Source organism: Falco naumanni, chromosome 1 (assembly GCF_017639655.2).
Source record: "Falco naumanni isolate bFalNau1 chromosome 1, bFalNau1.pat, whole genome shotgun sequence".
Lineage (NCBI taxonomy): Eukaryota > Metazoa > Chordata > Aves > Falconiformes > Falconidae > Falco > Falco naumanni.
In genome coordinates, this window is record NC_054054.1 from 126330720 (window position 1) to 126351885 (window position 21166).

At 42.1% G+C, this 21166-nt stretch overlaps 1 protein-coding gene across 4 annotated transcripts in view; it reads right to left on the reverse strand.

Moving 5' to 3' along the window:
• Positions 1-21166, reverse strand: part of RPTOR (regulatory associated protein of MTOR complex 1) — a 156790-nt gene that overhangs the window by 63968 nt on the left and 71656 nt on the right. For all 4 annotated transcript variants that reach the window (XM_040582170.1, XM_040582169.1, XM_040582168.1 and 1 more), the window contains exons 8-11: positions 17146-17246; positions 16055-16199; positions 6326-6401; positions 2535-2636 (exon numbers count right to left, since the gene is read on the reverse strand). In XM_040582170.1, coding sequence (XP_040438104.1) covers positions 2535-2636; positions 6326-6401; positions 16055-16199; positions 17146-17246 — 424 coding nt within the window. The remainder of the gene's footprint in view (positions 1-2534; positions 2637-6325; positions 6402-16054; positions 16200-17145; positions 17247-21166) is intronic.

A 21166-nucleotide genomic window follows, 5' to 3' on the forward strand; every position in this document is an offset into this window, starting at 1 on the left:
TATGCCATAAATTTACTACAGAACCTGGCACGATTAACAATGTGCTTTAAAGATGCCCATCACAGGAATAACAGGGGCAGCTGTTTGAGATTAAAGCAGTAACAGAAACCAGGGCAAGGTGGAAGCTGGGCCAGGGCTGAAACAACAGACAGGAACATGTGAGGAAAAGGGTGCTTGCATGGACAATGGGAGGTGTACAGATTGGACAGCGCTGCTGTTATCTGACCTCAGAAAAAACCTTAAGTAAATCCACAAATTCTGTCACAGCCAGGGAAATTGTAATTGAAAAGGATTTCCAGGTGAAGATACAAACCCACATCTCAACGCTGCTAGCATCCCACAAGGACCTTTAACCAAATCAAATTGTGTCTTACTTTAAAAGCTTGGTTTCATTATTTTCAGAAACCAAAAATGCCATCGCTCTCTCTCAGGTTTTCATATTCCACTTCCCTAATTGATTTGCACAATAACCTGAAGCAAAAAATGACACAAATTCTAGAGACTTGGATGAGGATATCGGGAGTCTATGCACAATTTATGAACTTTTAATGAAATTATGAAATTGCTACACTGTGCCACTATATGCACACAGCACTGCAAAAACATCCCTCTCTGACATTTGTCTATCATTATTCTGAAACAAAAGACAGAGAAGCTAATTATGTCCACGCACGCAAATTAGAGATTAACCAGGATACAAGAAGGTAATTTAGAAGTTACAGTCTACATTTTAGCAGGAACCTCCTAACACATGCAGGATGGAAGGAGGGGACCGCAGCAGTGGTCTCCCATGGCCTTCTGTGGAGTAAGTGTGACTCTTGTCTACAGGCACTGGAGGTGGCACGGCAGGAGGTACCTCCACAAGGATCGAGCATCTGCTGCTCAGGCTCGTGCAAGCTGTGTGTATGCTGACTTCTCTCTTCTCTGCACCAGGAAGCCACCCATGTCCAATATACCCCATGCACAGCAAGAATTCGAAATGGAAAGCAACTTCTTGAAGACAATTACAAAGCCATTTACAAAGGACCATTTCCCTGTCCTTGACAAATCCAAGCTTTGCATGGCTGGCATCGTGGCCCTGGCACTCAAATACTTTCCTTCCCCAGGGACACATCTAAAATGGGAAAACAGAATCAGCGTTTGTTAGGCTACAGCAGTGTAGTCTAAGCAATCCCAAGGGGACAAAGCAAAAAGACACTCAAAAGGGGTCTGAAACACACTTCTTTGCCTCTCGTAATCAGTTGGTCTCCGATTCAAAGTATCTCAAATCTGTTAACAAGCAATCTTACTCCACTACACAATTAATATGCTTTAATTACAAGAATTATTACGTTGTCCTAGCTCATTTTTGCTCCAGGAAGGAAAGCAGGTTCCTTCGCCAGGTGACCTCTCAGTTCCACTGCAAGGTTAAGCTACCTGCAGAGCCCTCTGGTGCCAAATAATTCACTGGAAAGCAGCAAAGTTGGTTCTAGAGTAGAAGCCTGCCTTCTCCTACTGCAGTGACAGAGATAAACAGTACACCTGCTTATCCAGCCCATGTCCCAAGGCTTGGGAGGCTCAGGGAAATTACGATTTGGTCTTACACAGATCGACGGTGCCGTCAGTCACAAAACAAGCTGGTAGCTAACAGGGAAGGTGAGTCTTCTCACATTTAGTGAATGAAATCACATATCCTTATACAAGTGACTGGAACTATGTTCTTTTAAACAGAAAGACTTTAAATTTTGCTGCCTGGTAGAGAAGAGACCCCAGCTACCTTGATGAGGGTTTATATTTCTGCCAATACAAACTCCTGGGGAGGAGAGGGCAGAAGCAGATCACAACTGCAATATGTGCCTTGCCATAAAACATTACTTGAAATGAAGTGTTATGTTTCTCCTAGATTTACTTCTCCTTTATACATATGAACTTTGCCTAGTCTGAGCAAATGCCTACCAGAACTCTACATTCCTTCCAGGCATGGTGTTCAGAGACTTGTTTCTACATTCTTGCAGCAAAATTTCAGCATCACATTAAAGGGAACACTTTCCAGGCAGTACCAGACAGACAAAGAAGCCATTTCCGAACTATTTACACTGCAGTAACTTCCACTTTCTGAAAACGGAGAGAAGATAAAAGTCTCTGCCTGACAGAGCTGGCATATAAAAGGAGATACTACAGCAGAAAACAACAAAGATGTGCTATTCTGTGAAAAAGTCTTGCTACTTCAGAGCAAAAGAGGAGGCAGCAGAGCCTGATACTGTTGAAGCTGCAAATGGACTACAGTGGGAAGTTTTGCTCAACGGAGAGTGAAGGTATGGGAGAAGAAAAGCACTTTGTCTTCATCTGCACAGGTCTAGTAAACATGCAATCAGCTCTAATTAATCCCGAAGGAGCCCACGTAATTTATGTACCCAAACGCCATCTGGTTGACAGCACAGCACTCTGCGGGCAGGGAGAGGCGTGCACAGACACCCGTGTCTGCTGCGGCCGGCCGAGCTCCTGGCAGCCTCGGCGGTGCTCAGCCCCTGGCTGCTCAGCCCCTGGCTGCTCACCTGCAGAACAATGGGAAGCTGCTCCGGGGGGTTGCGGTTCTCCACACCCATGGTCAGCCACACCTGGAAAGCTGTCAGCTGCTCTGCAAAGAAGGGACTGTGCTGTTGGAGCAAGAACAGGAATGCAAGTTCGGTTAAAAAAAAGCACCAAATAGTAGTTTTGGCACCTATGGACTCACACAGTTTATTGTTTCCAGAACCTATACTTTTTAATTGACACACATTTGTCTGAGTCTTTTTAAATGTATAAAAGTGTTCCAAAGACTGACCAGATACAATTCTATTTAAATATGCTGGCATTCTCCAATATAAGCATTTGGAAAAAAAGAAGGAAAGAGTAGAGAAACAGGAAAAGATATCACAAAAGGTCTTAGGCAAATCTGGTAGACCTTTTTCACATGAGCAGCAGATAAATCCACTGCTGTTCTATCTGCTCTGCAGGGATGGTTTCACTCCTGTAGCAGCACACACAGTGCTACCTCTGCACAGTCCACTGAGAATACAATCCAACAACAATGAAAAATATGTCCATCCACATCTCAGTCTTCCCTGGCTGCCATAAACCTCTCCTACAAACAGGTGGCAATTCAGATGTGCGCTGGTTTGGGCTGTAAGAAGGCTGCCCCTCCTATTTATCAGGTTCTTAATTCAAGCCTTTTACTTAGTGATCCATCACTTCTGACACCCGTAACACAGTAAAAGGGCTTCATATAGGTAAACAAAAATTAGAAGATTTATGTAAGATATTGAATACACCCATTTAATTAGCGGTATCCTGGTAGTGCAGGTAAATGAGCACAAAAATAACGTGCAGAGTGCTACAGTATTTAATAGACCTCACACTAGTGTCCTACTAAAGATACGAGGCACGGGCTAACTCCCATCAGCTAACACCCATCAGTTGTGCTAGTAGTACTGAAGACACTAAAATCATGTGTTATTTTACAAAATGCACCTGAAGGGCATCCAGTAAATACAGAGGATGCTAGCTCCTAGGATCTCTAGGCATAAAGGAATCTGGTTTAGGGGACAGCAAAGAGAAAATACCACGTACTTTGAAAAACATACGACGTAACTATGGTCTTAGATTCTAACAAGATGTGATTGTCTGGGGGTGCACCACACCGGCTGATGACATCCAAAGTGTCCTTGGTGAGATGTGACATCCCACAGTACATACTAAGTCCCCGGAGCCTGCCCAAGTGTGCAGAGAACTCTTGTCTCCCGACAGCAGTGGGGGCTGCCCCACCATCTGCAGCGTATGCCCCCAGCGCTCTGCTCCGCGGCGCGCGCTGGGGCAGCCCCTGGGCACAGCAGCGCAGGAGAAGCGCTCCTTTTGCCACCGATCACACCAAGCGTGGTACGAGAAAGTACTGACCAAAGCACACAGCAGCTTCCAGTTTGAATTTTACAGGGAAACAGCAGTCAAGGGAGAAGGAGGTAGGGAAGGGGTGGGAGGAAGGAGAGCAAACCCACCCAAACCCGCCAGAAGCACAGCTGCTCCCCTGCCATCCCCTATTATCCTATTTTCCAGGTCTGACCAGGAAAGAACACCTACAGAACAAGCAGAAGTCAGACACTGGTGGTTTATAAAGTGCTGCTGAAACAAAACAGCCCTGAAGAGATGATCCATTGCTTTATCCAGGGCTAGGCTGGACCCGCAACGGCAGCAGCCAGCACGGCCCTGAAGGACTGGCAGCAGGTAACCCTGTGACTCACCCGGGCATCAGCCCAGACACCAGTGGCTGCTCCTGCCAGCCTAGTTCTGGAGCAGGCTGCCTGGGCTCCGCAACGCCCCCTCCCCCCACGCCGGACTGAGCAGCAATTCCTCCCAGGATTACTGCTGGCCAGCAGCAGCTAACCTTCTCTGATACACAGCACTGCTCACTGGGCATAAATCTAGAGGTCTGAGGGAAAAACGTTGATTAGAACACAAGGAATAGATCAGAGATGTGCAACTGCCTGCCTGCTCCAACCATTCGTCACGGCACAGAGCTAAGCCTCTTCCACTCCCCAACCTAACAGCCAAGTCTCCTGCTCCCGTAGGTGTCTCACAGAGACATCACCAGGTTAATATAGAATCACAGAGAGGTTGGGGTTGGAGGAGACCTTAAAGATCACCTAGTCCCGAGCCCCCTGCCACAGGCAGAGACACCTCCCACATGACTGGGCTGCTCCAAGCCCTGTCCAACCTGGCTTTAAGCATTTCCAGGTACTGGGAGGTGCTATAAGGTCGCCCCAGAACCTCCTCTTCCCCAGGCTGAACAACTCCGCCTCTCTCAGCCTGTCTCCATAGAAGAGATGCTCCAGCCCTCTGAGCATCTTGGCCTCCTCCGGACTTGCTCCAGCAGGTCCATGTTCTTATGTTGGGAGCCCCAGAGCTGAACACAGTACTGCAGGGGGGGTCTCACGAGAGCGGAGTAGAGGTCTGTCCCCTCTTCACAAAGCAGGCACAAACCTACACGCTATTAATCATGCTGGATTTTAAGTGCAAGCGTAAGGAACAGCTCAGAAGAGAACTTGAGCCTGCCTTTAAATCTAGTGGCCAGGCTAGCTTGGAAACTCACAGCATTCAGGCTCCCAGCTGTGACTACACATCGATAGCTCTACCCACCTCAAGTTCTACCCAAAATATGCAAGAAATTACACCTGTCAGGCTTGAAAACCTGCTTGTAAATTGTTTCCACCTTATCTTGAATCAACTGCTAGTTGAGAATGACCACTCTTACTTGCTGATCTCATTTAATCCTTCACAAATGTGCCTCCTCTCATCCCCCAAATACACAGAAATTTGCTAAATTTCAACTCCCTTGACACTGAATGCCCGGATGAGGTCTAAGACTAATCAAAAAGCACCCACTGACATTGTTAGAAACCTGAAATAAAAATGAACATGATCTAGGAGAGGAAAAATTATATTTGTTTAAATTTTAATATACAGCACATACAGAGAGGAAAGAAAGGGGTGGGAGGATAAAAGCCTTCAGGCATCTTTATCAACCTCTAGCCTCACAGAAGTCTACAGTTCTCTCCTCCTGTACTTGGCTCTTTGGAGACTGCCTGCAATCACAGCCAGAAAACCTTTTGAAAGCTTGGAAACATAAATAAAATGCAGGAATGCTACTGTAAAATTAGAGAGACCACCACAGTGGAACAGGTACCCAAGACTGTACAGTAATTATTGAAGGCTCCGCTCACAAAATATCAAGGAATATAACGAAAAATGCATTCTGACTAGAGGAATTTAAGCCAAATATAATATTAAAAAAATATTTTTTTTGCTCTCTGAGATTAAATAAAGTAGGAAAAAACCCCCAGTGACTCATATTAATGATACTATGCTTAAGAAAACTCTTTAGACATATCCTCAACCTCTATCTTATGTTTATTTGAAAATTATCTTTCCATAGAGTTATTTTCACATTGAAAGTTATTCATTTCAGAACTAATGCTGGTATGCTGGGATTTATTTTTTTGTGTGTGATAATACTGTTAGTCAGGACTGAGCGCTCTGAACTTTTGAGTCAGGTCTCAGACATCACTGCTACTGGTAGGAGTTTCCCCCTCACCAACAGCACGGGCTGAATCAGACATCTCGTACAACAGTGAAGAACTTAAAGTTGATTTTCCAGTTATCCCTATAAGTGAGGTGAGTAGACTTTTACAATGTTCCAGTAAACCCTTAAACTGCAACAATTCTGGACTCAACAAGCAAAAGCGATGAGCTAAACTGAGGTTCCAAATAATGGTTAAACTGGGCACACAACAGCTCAAGATACTATCCAACTTACCCTAAAGGCAGTTCCTTCCTCTATAATTGTAGGTAACTGGGAAAGGCAAATATCAACTGCAAGGTCCCACGCTTGCCTAGAGAAAAAGGCGAAAGAAAGAGGAAAGAAAAGTCATTACAAAGTTATCTGTAAGCGTATCAAGGTCAATTTAAGTTCTAATCATATAAGTATGTGGACACAGCAGCATTGTCCATCTGGCTTAGAAACGCTTAATATTCCCTTTCTTTAAAAGGCAAGCATAATATATGAAAACTATGCAGAAAAACAGTGAGAAGGTCTAGTCCAGCACCCTATCAGGCTGACCAATAAAATGTGAGCGAGGTAAAAAATCCCCAGCTGAAGTTCACAGAAACTGTTCCTCCCCCTAACACAGAAAGAAGCCAGAGTGAACTGAAGTCTTGTTATATACCTGTGCTCACGCAAAAACTAGTAATTATTTTTTTAAAAAAAACTAGAAAAATGAACTCAATCCTGGGTTGCCTCCAATCCATAATCCTTCAACACACACCTCTACATGCATCTGAACCCTCGCTCACTCTGTATTCAAGTCCATCAGAACAGCTCGGGAAGATGATCCTGCTGAGAAGCCCTCCAACTCACAGTTCATGGATACACCTGCCCCAACACACTCACTCTCCTCTTCCTCATCCTCGAGAGAGCTACTTTTCTCAGGGACGTGTGCAGTGACACAGTAACTCAGTCTCCATTAATCTAACCGTGAGTTGGGTTTTGTGTGGCAACCTTGTTCAGAAAGATCAGTTCTATGTGACTCACCCTTAAGGATGGAGTGAGGTACACTAAACTAGAAGAGAAAGTATTTAAAGATTTCAGTTTTTACACTTATATACTATACTATTTAATGGCTAAAGCATTGTGACTTACAATATTTTAGTGTAACAGCTATAACGGGACATAAGTTACATACAGTGGCCAAGGAACCTCTTGTAGCTGATCCAGTGCAAACAAAACGTGCAAACAGTCTGCTTCAAAACGCTCACAAAGTAAAAAGAGACCAAACTAAAATAAAATGCATTTGGTTCCAAAGTTCCTAAAACACCTCTAAAAAAGTGAAACAGTTACTTTTCACCCCAGAAACTATTAGCTCTCTCTATCCACAGGCGTTCCATGCACTTTACATTTTAACATATGAATTTATGCACTCCGAAAGGCTAGTGAGTTAAACCACCACCCATTGTGTTTCTTACACAAAAGAAACTAATTTACTCTCCAGACACATTTGCTCTTCCATGGCTTGTGGCCATCATGTGTAAACATCAATAGGCTAAGCAATTTTTCTTCTCCTAGGAACATTTGCAGACACGAGGCCATAGGTGATAATCAATACAGTTTATTTTAGTTACCTGCTCTAATAAGTTCTTAAATCACCCTGTTTTGAGTCAAACAAAGCCTTCCATTAGAACAAGTGCTGAGCAAAATCTATCCCATTTGCCTAACTGGGAGCTGTCTCAACTGAAAACAATCTCTCCAATTAGATGAAAAAATAAACTATAAGGCTCTTGCATTTTTTCTATGGATTCAAGAAATGCAGCTTGTTTTAGTCGCCCAGACCTCATCCCCCTGCTTTACAGCATTCACCTTCCACTTGACAATATGCTGCCAATATAATTAAGAGGTAATCAAGAGATAATCAAAGCACAGGGAACAAACACTTCCCACATGCTCAATAAAGACCCATGCTAGAGACAAAGTGTTTACACAAAGCTGATGAGAGGTATTTATTCCTGGTTGAGGCAGAAGCAAAGTCAAGTTAGTACAAATGTAAAGATAATTTTACATCAAGCAAAGAAGGAATATTCCTGACTTTCAGGTTTCTTGGAGGAATGGGCAATACCACTTAAAGCCATTTTCAAACATTAGAAAGTGTCAATACATAGTGCTTTTGAGAGAAGTTTTACTATGCGGGAGAAAAAAATGGTTTAGAGATCAGAGACAACTTAGTCTTATATTGGCTGCCTATAAAAAGGATTCTGCATGGGGCATTACACTGCAGAAGCACGGAGCTAAGACGCTGAGCTTCTCAAAGTAATTTTAGGTAAGAAGCACTAACATTACCATAAAAATGTCCAAGGCAGCCCTGCAAGGTCGAATCTCAAAGGTGCTAAATGTCAGCAGAAAGAACAAAAAAAATTAAAGAGTTTTTAGTAGATTAAAGCAGAAAGAACAAAAAATTAAATAGTTTTCAGTAGATTAAAACAAAAATCTCTTTTTATGCTTCTAAAAACAGGCCATTAAAAATCAGTGTAGCCACACAGCCAATGTCACTCAACCTTTCAAAAGAGTAACCACCAACATAAAATTTTAACATTACCACTCATCACAACCTAGAGAGCTGCTGATTAACATCAACTATGTAAGATATTCTAACAAATTCAAATACTCCAAACGATTCCCCTGCCTCTCCAAACTAGCCCAACACACTGCTGCTGCTCGCTCTCTGCAGGAAACTGAAAACCTCCCACCCAAGAAGACACGCGAGCAAACAGCAATTTTGCCCGAGGTAAAACTTCACTATTTCCAACTACTAGAACAGCTACACGCTACTTGCAAGACTTCAGGCTGCACATGAACTGCCACTTAGCTAACTCACTGCGTTGGCACAACAGACGACGACATTAAACAGACATTACAGTAATTAAAAGATTCAAAACAAGCCACAAATGAATGGTAAAGGACTAATGCCACGGAGCAAGTGAAGAAAAACAGATGGGGGAAAATACTTGTTACAGTCATGGTGAAAATAATGGCTGTCGGTGGTAGGGTGGAGGAGCAGTGATTGACTGTTTTAATATGCCAAAGAGAACTAGAAAGGTGGGCAAACTGTGTATATGCTCACTGAACTAATATTACGCTTCAGCACACAAACAAGAGATAAATTAGGGAGCAGCAGGGGAACAAGGATGAGTGGCGTTGCATCCTAGAAGTGATTTATGAAAGCCAACCCAAGAGATCACTACTTCTCTTCCTTCTTTGTGGAGACTGCTGTTTGCAAAGAGCTTTGGAAGATTTGTGTCACTACATTAGTTATAAAAAGAGCTTGATAATACCCCAGCACTGTTCTTTCATCCCTCCTTACCATATTCTTCCAATAACACCAGATCCCCCCGCTGCAGCAAGACGACACTATGATGTATCTGCTGGGCGATAACCTACTGAAATATTGCACTGTTCCAACTTCATTATGCTACTACAGAATGTGTTGATTTTTTTTCTACTATGCTGTCCTAAACGCTCTACATATACAGCAAATTGATAGAGCACTTGCATAAGAGAGGACACCTTCTCTTTGTACACCTCAGTTAAGTTAGAAGCTATTATACACCTAATATAGACATTCCTGTTGCCTCCCCCCAAAGGGCAATAACAACAAGCAATCCCATGCAGCGAGTGACTTGATGCAGTCCAAAGGATTTCCACCATACCCCACCTACCACAGGATGGCTGTTTGTAGGTGGTCTAAACCCAGCATGTCTGAGGCAGTAACTAGGGAGAACCTGGAATGAGGCACTACAGGAGGTGAAGCTCAAGCTGCCCACCAGCCCTCAAACCACAAGTTCAGAAATTTTTTATATGCAATCAAAAACCCAGCATGGCTATACTCACCCTTGTGCCTGTTCCGAGACCTGGCAACTTTTGTAGCATCACATCTCAAAAAAGGCAAAAACCTTTTACAGTGCTCCATGCCATGCAATAATGTCATTAAAGAAAAAGGTCAGACTCACAGACTATCAGCTATGTTAGGATGGGGCACTCCTTAGGTTCAGCTACAGAGAAAACAGTCTCATGTATTTCCCATATATATTTCAGAAGAAATATATATTAAATGCTCTCCTCAATTGGAAGATTGACTCAGTCAAAAAACAGGCAAGAAAGTGCTTTTGTTTATCCAAAACAAGCAAAGCAATGCAGCATGCCAACAGAAACAGTCTGCAACGAAAACAAGCCAACAATGCCTGCCTCTCCCTCTGCACTGATCAATCAGTCCAACAGGGTACTCAACAGACAAGATGCAAGCCATCATCCTGCAAAAGGATACTGCATTTCAGAACACATGAAAATTAAAAGTGAAAAGGCATTGCTCCTCCATAATTCTACAGTAAAAATTAAACAGGGAAAGAGCTCCCCTGAATTGTGTCATTAACTCTCTTCTCCCACAACAGAAATACTCGTATTTGTCTTTATATTTCAGTTTCAATTTTTCTTAGCTCTTCAGGACAAAGTCCCTATTCATAGCCCCCCCTAGACTCCATTTATCTCCCCCCCTCGGTCCAACACCCGCTTTCATTACAGTAGGACTATTTAAACTTTTAATAATTTAACATGAAATCATCCAGCTGCCTTTGTTTTCCAGAGGTGCTCAAAGTTTGAACTTTTAAGCAAAGAACAGAAGGCCAAGAATTCCAGCTTCACTCAAGGACCGTTTTACTGCGTGAATCCACGAAACACTGGGCAGTCGCACTGTGCTCCTTGAACAGCACAAGCGGAACAGGTTAGAGACCCCCCTCAGCCCTTCCTCACCCACACGTCCTGTGGTGTTAGCTGGCGGGTCAGGAAGGCAGATTTTCTTACGCTCAGATTTTCTGGGCTGAGTCAAACTCTAACGCTTTTAATTTTCACGTCACATATTTTATAATGTATTACTGATGTCTTTGAACATTATCTCTTCCGGGAACAGTTTGTATTACATCACACCACAAACAGTACTAGTGCAAATGAGTATTTCTTACTGGGACAGCCATGCTGAGGAGCAACTAAAGAGGAGATGAAGCCATCTGCAGTCTTGGGGCTCAGGCACCAGGGCACCTGCTTGTTTTGTTGTACTTCTGGAACTGTTAAATATTTCAGGCTTTATCAAGTATGGTGGGCAAGATTTTCCATGTTTGGTTTTTTCTGCGACTGTAACATACCCTGTTTGATTGAATTTTCAGATTCCAGCCTGAATTCACCTGCTCCACAGTTGACACTGTGAACTCCATAAGCCTGCTTTAGGGGAGACAGCTGGGAAGCTGCTCAGACACAGCTATTTTAAAAAAAATATTTATTGCTATGAATATTTGTTAAAACTATGAAATCCTTCTTTCTTCTGCCAGTGCATTCCCCTCCTCTAGCCACAACTTAAAGCACAAGCTTTGCTATTTTCAGCCTACATTTCTCTCCATTAAACTATCTATAGCCCATTAATGGGTCTTGGAGAAGTTAAGACTAACAGATAGACACACGCACATACAAAAAAGAATCTGGTTAAATCAACAGTGTAATCTGAATTAATCTAATCCTTCAAATATCAAACAGTTCCAAATACCCTTTCAAACACTACTAAGAAACTAAGTCTTTTTGTGTAGCTCAATGAGACTCATTTCTTTGAAAAATCAGCGAGCCGACCTGCATCCATTTCTGCAACACTCCCACAGTGTTCAAAGGCTCCAGCTCCTCTCTTACCTGTAATTGGGTTGCATATTATGGTTTTCTTTTCAGCTAGAATTTCAGCCTTATTTTATTTGCAGTACATGATGACTTACTTTCAACTAGAATTTCACGGTCTGTGTATACACTATTGCAATAATTTCTATTATAGACAAATCATAGCTCTTCCAAAGCATAATTAAGGTACTTCATTTTTAATATATGACCTATGTTAGGAAATATTTCCAAACGCGTTATTAGGTCTTTTCAAAGGCCGTGAATATAACTTGCTGGCAACAGCAGTAATGTATAAGCCATAATCCATCACAACAGAGATCAAGATGCTGACAGAGCATCAGGCCTCCTATTCCTACTGCACAATAGACTGAACGACTCTCAAAGTTGAATAGCACAGCCAGTCAATCAATACATATTAATATTAATACTTTTATTATAGTAGCATCTGCAGCAGCCAAACCTACAGTGTGAGGCACCACACAAATACAAACAGCCCGTGCCCAGAAGGGTTTACGTGTAGGCAGGTAAAACTGAGAAAGGCAATAAAAGAAAGACACGAAGGAATGAAGTAACAAGTCAAAGCATACCAGCCAGGGCAAGGTCACAGAGATCAGCTCTCCTGATTCCTAAATATCGTGCCCTTCTTGTTGAAATAAAGACTTGACAGTTTGTGGGTCAAATTTTCCCTAAAAAAAGAAGTTTTCACTTTTCCCCAATTCTTCAGGTAAAAAGGATAATTAACAGAAGAGGTTGACAGTGGTCTCCCAAACGAACCGACTAGAACAACTTAATAGGTCTGAAATTTAAAAAATTGTTTTCAAAAGGGCTAAACCAAAAGCAGCAGAAGCAAGCTCAGTGCTTCTATTACAACCGCACCAGATGTGCAAATCACGAGACATCTGAGTGTGACTTAGGGAAAGTTATCGAACAAGCAGGGACAAAGGTAAGCAAAAAAGATAAAGAGCAAATGGATCAGATTTGATGTCCGAAAAGGGGCAGTTGTAATTATTCATGAGGTTAACTGATGCTTAAGTCAAGCATAAGGACATGCTGCAGTGCCAGCCCACCCCTCTGGCACACCACCGCCTCGCTCGGCTCTTGCACAGCTTCCCCCAGGACCCAGCTGAGCTCCCTCGTTCTGCTGCAGACAGCAAAGTGGGAGGCAGCAACATCGTGCTCTGACCTCAGGAGCCCATCTGCATCCATGAGGCAGCAGCTGTTTCTGCTTTTTCCCCTCTCTACTGACTGCAAGTTGTTCCCAGTAAGAGTTGCAAGGCTGGCGCAGAGCACCACGAGCACAAATTCACAGCTCTGCTGTGATGAGAAGGGAGATGAGGGCACTGTATGCAAAGTTCAGAAGAGACAGCGTGTATGTGGCTGCAGTCTCTGAAATGCTGACATTTACTCACGCCTCTTCTGCAAAAGATGGTGCAAAAAATGTACGGACATAAAATGAACAACTTGCTTCTCAAGTCAGACTTCTGCTGAGATATGAGTTACATCTGCCTGTAGGTCCCATTTTTAGTCACTGGCTGTGAACGTGCAGCTTGTGTCCGTAACAGCAGGGAACACGCTCCTCTTGCGTTACCTTTGCGAACGGAGGAGCAAAGCCCAGGAAGCCAGATGAGCATCCAGAGGGTAATGAAAGAGAGGAGAATAATGCATATGTATACTGGAGAAGGTACGACATCACACCACCGCTTTGGCTGCAAGGAATAGACCAAACCCTGAGCCAGGGACGCACACCCAATGCACACAGGTCCGCAGTGCATGAGGTCCTGAAGCCACGCAGATAGATAAAGGCCAACGACCACAGAGGAGGGAAGGAAGACGACAAGGGGCAGAGAAGTCCCTCAAAGTCTGAAGTCAGATCCTTGAGGAGCACTGGCTGATATACACCAGAGCCACTATTTGGATTAATTACATGTTTTTCCACACTGTAGGAAAGAACCCTGGAGCTTCTCACCCACTGCAGGCAGATCAAGCTAGTGCTGACAACGTGGCAGCCAGGACTTGCTCCCCAAAACACTGTCCAACATGCTGGGTATGAAAGATCTGTGAAAAGTCTCAATCAAACAGCAAAGAGGAAAAACTTGCTGTCTCATGCACCACGTAACAATGCAGATGTAGAGTCAACGTGATCGTCAGATCACATTGTTTGAAGTTTCCATTCTTTTCAACACTCCTCTGGCCAACTCTCCTGCTCTCCAGTCACATTACCTAGTTTATCTAAACAGTAAAATGGGTTTGGAGTTTTTTCAGATCAGGGATCCATTAGAAAATTCTTGAATGAAAGGCGAGAGGTAAGTGCAGATGATTATTTTTAGAAAAATAGTTAAACGCGCTCTAAATTAGTTTCTAAATTTGTGCTTACTAAATGTTCATAATAATGAACTGAGCCACCTCTGACAAAATTGGAATTTTCCCCTTTGCTAGATTTGCTTCAAACTGCACATTTTTTGGAGGACACTGAATAAAGTGTGTCAAGGGATTCTCTGCTCGCTTGCTGTCTACCTTGCTAGTGTTTGTGATTCACAAGGAAAAAAGCCCTGCACGTGACTTTTCTTAAGGAATTTCTTCTTCCGGCAAATCCTAAATAGCAGCAACAAAGCCATTATCCTATGGTACAGTCTGAGGGGATTCACAAAGGTATTAACAGCACCATTTTGTACCAGAAGAACTACAATACAAGCAAAGAGAATGTGTTTCTAGAATCCATCCTGCTACCATGCAGGTCTAAGAGGTACAGAATGGGATCCAGGTCATCTTAGTTTAATTCCTGTGGCTCAGCGCATGGATGGCAACACCAATTCCAAGTCATACTCCCATAAGAAATGAGAAATATAGGCTTCTAATAGGCTGGCAACAAGCATGAATTCTATTCCCATAAAAAACTGGAAATAGAAGTTTTTAATATGCTGGAAATAAGCAAACTATAAATAACTCCACAAATTTACTGGGTTAATTTCAATATTTCTGCAAAAACATGTTCCACTCTATGGCAACTGGAAAAGCACAGTTCTATGGCTCAAGCTCCGCCACATTTAGCAGCAGCAGCATCTGAAAGACACCATGGGAACTCTGGTGTTTGTTCCTACTCTTCACTTACAAACATCCCAGTCCCTCATGTGACACAATGATAAAACAATCCACCATATTTACAAATGACTAAACCAGTTTTCCTCAAAAGTTGCTAATCCAAAGCACATAAGAACATTGTTTGCCACGTACGAACACACAGTACATTCAGCAAGGCTGCCCAAATGCTAATAATTCCATCCAAAGCCTCTCCTCTTGCCTCCATGCTTTTCAATAATTAAAGCAAAGTTGTATTACCAGCAAATGACTCCTTGATGACTGCTTGCACCTGCAAACGCTGGCAGGGCTCCCTGCTGTTAGCTTGCTTCCACTTCTGAGAGAAACCACGCCATATAATTTGAACTCACTGATGCTGCTAGCAAGTTTTGCACTGATCATATCACTTCATACCTCCTCTACAATTTATTTTCCTCCCCAATTTTATTGGGGAAACTTATCAAAAGGATTTTGAAAACACAGGCAAATTAAGGCCACTCAGCCACCTTTACCGGTCATTTCATCAGCCTTTTAGCAAGTTACCCAGCGATCGTCTTCTCCTACAGGAGCCAAGTTAGCCTGTCTGTACTGGGTTTGTACTTAGCCAAATTTTGAACTGTCCTGTTCTTATTCATACTGAATAAAAGAATGAAAGTGCGCATTTCTGTTATTATTATTTATACTACTATTATTCGTGGGACATTTGTTTCATAGTCAAAACCATATTTAAGAGCTTTTCGATAACTGTGCCACTTCCGCTTCCATTAATCATCTTAAAAGCAATAGTAAAAGTAGATAAACTCTGCAGAAAAAAAATATCTTCTACTTCAACAATGCAATTGAAGAATTTTTCCCTCAGGCGCTGAGCCCTCCCCACCCTTCACGATCACAGGCGCCTAGCTTTGCTCTGTGGAAATAAGGGTAGCAAACACCCAATTTCTTTTCTATTTGGAGTGGAAGGTTACATGGCTGACCTGACTCTTCTGCATTACAGAATCACAGTATAATTATGTATGCACAGAGAAAAAAAAACACATTTGGAGGTGGGTATTATGCTGCCACATGCAGTTTCATTTTTGATCCACCGACTCGATCAGTAAAGCACTGCATAGATGTGTAAGTAGTAACAATCTTTCCTGACTACAGCACCTGAAGTTCCCTGAAGGCGTCAGCGCACAGCCTTGGTGCAAGGGTAACTTGTTGGCTGGGACTTACCACATCGCGTGCATGTACGTTGGAGGTAGACGAGGGCTGCTGACGGGGGTACAGTTGTAAGATCTCATAATTCTTTCTGCCAAGAGAAAATTACGAAATAAACTGGCCACAAGCAGGTCTTGCCTGAAGAGCTTCTGGAAAAGATCTGCCAAGAGATTGCAGGAATTACTAGATGCACATCTTTGTGTACCTTAGGTAACATGCAAAAATAATTTAAAACATGTTAATATTTTATTCCAGTAACGAGGAATCTACAGCAGTTTTGCAGTGACATATGACAACTATTAAAAGGAAATCCTGCCTTCTGAGTTCCCTTACAGCATTGCAGTTACTCTCCATTTTACATAAACAGAATTAAACACCTTCTACCTTGGGTTCCTTTTTGCCTTCTCTGGATAAAATTCCCCTCTTGGTGTTTCACTTGAACTCAGCCTGAGTAAGTTTTTGGAAATTACTGAGGGAAAAAGGGACCTCTGTGTACCATTTAATCAAGAACTATACACCTGTTAACTGGCAGTTTGATGTGCTTATGAGAAGCCAAAATGAATCCTGAAAGATTGCAATGTGCTATCTTCTATATCCACAAAGAAGAATTTACATTGTACTAAGCATTAGAAAGAGCATAATTGGAAAACTGTTTACAAATATGCGCACCCATGCTCCGCTTTGAATCTGTACTTCTGGAACACAGGTAGAGAAATGGGATGAAGTTACTCATGGGAAGCACAGACCTCCTTATCAGCAAAGAGGAAAAATCCCTTTATTTATGATACTAACAAAGGCTGGAAGAAGACAGAATGCTTTTTTACAAATACATTAAGAAAGAAAATGATTCAAGCTAAAGGAATCATGTTAGCACCAGAAAAAAAGCTTTCTGGTTTCTAATGATCAGGTTGCTCAAACGCTTCTGGTAAAAAGAGTGAATTTATAAAATTTAACTAGCCTTAAATCCAGTCTCATCTGTTCTTTCAATATCAGGCTTTAATTTTCTCCTTATTTCAGTGTCTCATTTATCTTACTCTTCATCCTTCTACTTTGAATAAGCAATGCTCACTTCTGATGAAAACTTGATTCACCTGTTCAAGTCCTACCTCTAGGCAAGACATTCCATGCAATAGTGTCTGTGATAGCGGTGAAGATCCAATTCAGCTCTCCCAGGGGAGTTCTCCTGTCATTCAGTCTTCCAGGAATCCTACAAGTGGGGAAAAAAACCCCAAGTATTAAAACCCACAGGTTTCTTGAGGCACACACACATGCACACCTTCAAGGCTCACAAAAGACAGTATTTCCAGAACCTTAATTCTTAACCAAGACAAACTTTCCTTATCCAATATCTATTACATTAGTATTTGTTTGTGAGATGAATTGCCAGATAAAGGATGATAAACAAGAAATTGTTTATGTATAACTGAGCTAAAGGAAAATATCTGGGAAGATACAGAGATGATGTAGATTTCTGAGAAGCAATGGAAATACCTTTTTCTGGCATGCAAACGCTACTCTGTTTCATTTTATCTATTATTCACTTCTTGCTGAAATATTTAATAATAAATACAATTTACATTACAAACTGTATGCTCACAATCCCTTTGTAAGAACTACTGAGTGATCATATTCCAGAACAAAACAATTATTAGTTTTTAAACCGCAAAAAAGCTCTGAACAGCCAAAAAACACAGTTCTTCTGTTAAAAATTGTCTAATAGTAATGCACGTACGTCACAGCTCCCTGTTGCTGTGAAGTACTGGCTGTTTGTGAAGACACACGACCCAGCAAGACTCACCTTATCATTCCAGCTAAGCTATCTTTTAAGTCTAGATCAGAGCATGCACGTGCCTGCTACACGTGGTAGCTGCTTGTTTCCAAGGAGCATGTTTGCAGTTTCTTACAAAGATACACAGTTTTTTACCCAGTAGGTTCTTTGAAAACTTGAATTAATGACTTTAGTGCTTAGCTGTCTACAGATTTGTTGCATCGCCATCGGTACTGCATGCAGGTGCAAAAACAGTATCTTGCTAAAAACGTCTTGAGCATGATCAGCAGCTTTTCATTCAAATAGGAGATGTTTTCTGCAATTAAGAACTTTCCAATAAACACACAGGCATTCATGGAAATCAGTCACTTGAATGTCAGTTCCTTAACCTAATTTAACATAGTACCCCACAGAAGCCCAGCAACAAAAGACATATTTTTTCTCAGTTCTGTGAATCGGGCATTATTAAATCCAGAGTGAAACAGATCACTTTGAAAAGCACCTTCTAACAAACCAAAATGCTGCTGAATGCTGCACTCTGGAGCCCTCCCATCGCGAAGCCACAGCACAAACTGAGGCTCCACACTTTATCCCTCGCTGGCTATATGCAAGATTTGATGCTTGTCTAGGAAGAAGTATTTACTTAATCCAGGTTTCTGCGCAGAGGTACTCTACACATCCTGTGTGTAGTCACTTCATGATCTCACCCATTTGCACCATCACAGCACCTACATGCCTATAAAATAATAAGCTAAAATTATTTTCTTTTGATTGTGTTCTCCCCACCGCTTCCAAAGAGGATGAACTCCTCTCCCCTATCGAGCCAGGGGACCGGCAGCGCAGCGTGCGAGGGAAGCAGACAGCAGGCACTGCCACTGCTGCAAGCTGTCCTGCCACCCTCAGCATCGCGTAGTCTTCCTCCACTGGGTCAATACGCCTATCTACCCAGCCTGCGACTGCAGATGTAGTTTCACCTCCAAGAACATCAAAATCATGTCAGCAATATGTATCAGGAGTCTATTTTTGGTGTAGTAAGGTACTAAAAACACTGAGTCCAATTGCTAATTTTATTAAATAATTTAAAGTAGTGTCACTAATCAATACCAGGGATGGCAGCTTTCCAAATAGAGATCTACTCTTGTCCCTGCTCATACTTAGGATATGCAGTGAAAGCGAGCAAAGGATTGGGTTTGGCTTTGGGGTTTTTTAAGATTATATTTTATATAGGAGAAAATAACACAGATCATGCACAAACCTGAAATACTCATAGAGGCATCCCCTTCCTCAAATAAAGAAAAAAGTGGAGGGCCACCCAGTGATTCTGTTGGGATAATCCTGCTGCGTGCTACATGAGCATTTAATAAATGCTTTTAAGCGCAATCCCTTAAAACCAGAGGGTTATTGTTGTATACACAAGCAGTCTGGGACTGATGGAATGTCTTGGTGTGTCACAGTGCAAGCCTCTCTATGACTATACCCATCCATGGACAAACACACACACACGTGTGTGTGTGTGAGTGTGTGTGCGCGTGTATATTTTAGCTATAAGACAACCTGCATTTACTGGAAGATTCTAAGAAAACCTGAGCTATTAACCTCTCTTTGAAAAGCACTGGCAGCAGTACGCAGGTCCCTTAAATCTCGGATTCTGACGTTTTACAGCAATACATTCACTAAGTTTTTAACAGTGATATCTACAGGTAAAAGGAACTATTTCATTCTGCATTTGTGAAACGTAGAATTTCCATGTTGCATGAAGACGAATCAAGTAGTAAAAACCACAAACAAAACCCAACCCACTCCAAAGAAACACCAGTTTACTTAGGAAAGCCAGAATCCAGGGTCCAGGATCTTGCTTTTTGTAGTCTGAAAAAAGTCACTCAAATATATTTCATCCAGGAGCTGAACGAAAATCTCCTATTGTGTTTGTTCATCTGTAATAAGATGTGAGATAAGACACGAGGTCCAAAGAAACTGCAGAACTGACACGCGATCTGGTTTCTGTGATTGAAGAGACCAAACCAGAGTCTACGATGCCTCAAGGTCAACGCAGGCACAACGCTACTTAAAGGAAGAAAAGTGGCTGTAAACTGTTCTTCAGTATCTCTCAGCTTCTGCCTCCATCCTGATCAGCTTTCTTATGCTTATTTGATTCTCATAAAAAAAACCTAGCAAGGAAAAAAAAAAAAAAAAAAAAGACCAACAGATTTGGTCCTGGCCTGTCTTGTTAGTACTGAGATACCCAAATCCACAAACACAACCTGGCACTCTCATCCAACTTCAGTCCCCCTGAGAAAGTACCAGAAATGGGATGCGAGTGGGGATGCCCCCAGCCTGGTAAGACATCCTATGGCTTTAATGCACCCCAGCTTCCCTTCTCTAACAAGTTTTCAATTATTACAATAATCAAACTACACCGTGCAAGTGCTTTCTCTATGGCAACTTACTCTTCCGATATGCATAGCAGTATTGTTTCCATGCAGGTTCAGATGAAGCATGTTCCCTTGTATAAATACAGTTTCTGAACTAGCTGGAAATTAACAGCTTATTAAAAAATTCCTGTCTGTCTTGATAGCAGAGGAAAAATATACATCTCTGAAACCGCATTTGTTAACTGATCCCCCAGAGCAAACAGAGGGAACACAAGGCCACACAACTGCTCTTGTGAGGATTTCACATAAATATTTGCATTGCAGAACACCCTCTGCAGCAAAATAGCAGTATTTCATAAGTCAGAATGTTATTAATTAGAAACTAAAGTGATCCTTGCTGAGATTCCCTAGCAAGCCAAATGCTGAGCTTAAGCCATTTGATAGCCACTTTCAAGCCAGTTTTCAGTAGAAACAGAAACAGGGTGTTTCATGGTAGAGTTTGAATCTTTATGCCAGATGGAGAGTTCTGCACACAGTTCATACTAAATTCTCTTTTATTAAATGCAGATCATGAATTGATACACATCTTACTGATGGTATTAGGCAGGAATGACAGGCTGAAATCCAAAGCAGCTGCTAGCAGCCCAACATTAGAAACTCCTTGCGACTTGAATATTTACTTTCTTGGGCAACAAGGTATGCTTCTCATTTTTGTATTTATAGACTTCTACTCATTAGCATAGTATAGATTTCATTTTGGCTTTTTAAATGCATTTGGTATTTTTTTCACCATACGAGTGTCCTTTCTAAGCTGGCTGGCTGCAAGACTCATAGAATATACCACTATCTACGAGGGACTGCAATCAAGGAGCAGAAACGTAACAGGATGTCAGTCTCACATCTTATGTGGCATCAGGTAAGTTCATTTTCTTTCTGCCCTCACATATAGTCAGGAAGATACTAATTTTGTACCTAGCTCCAGCACTG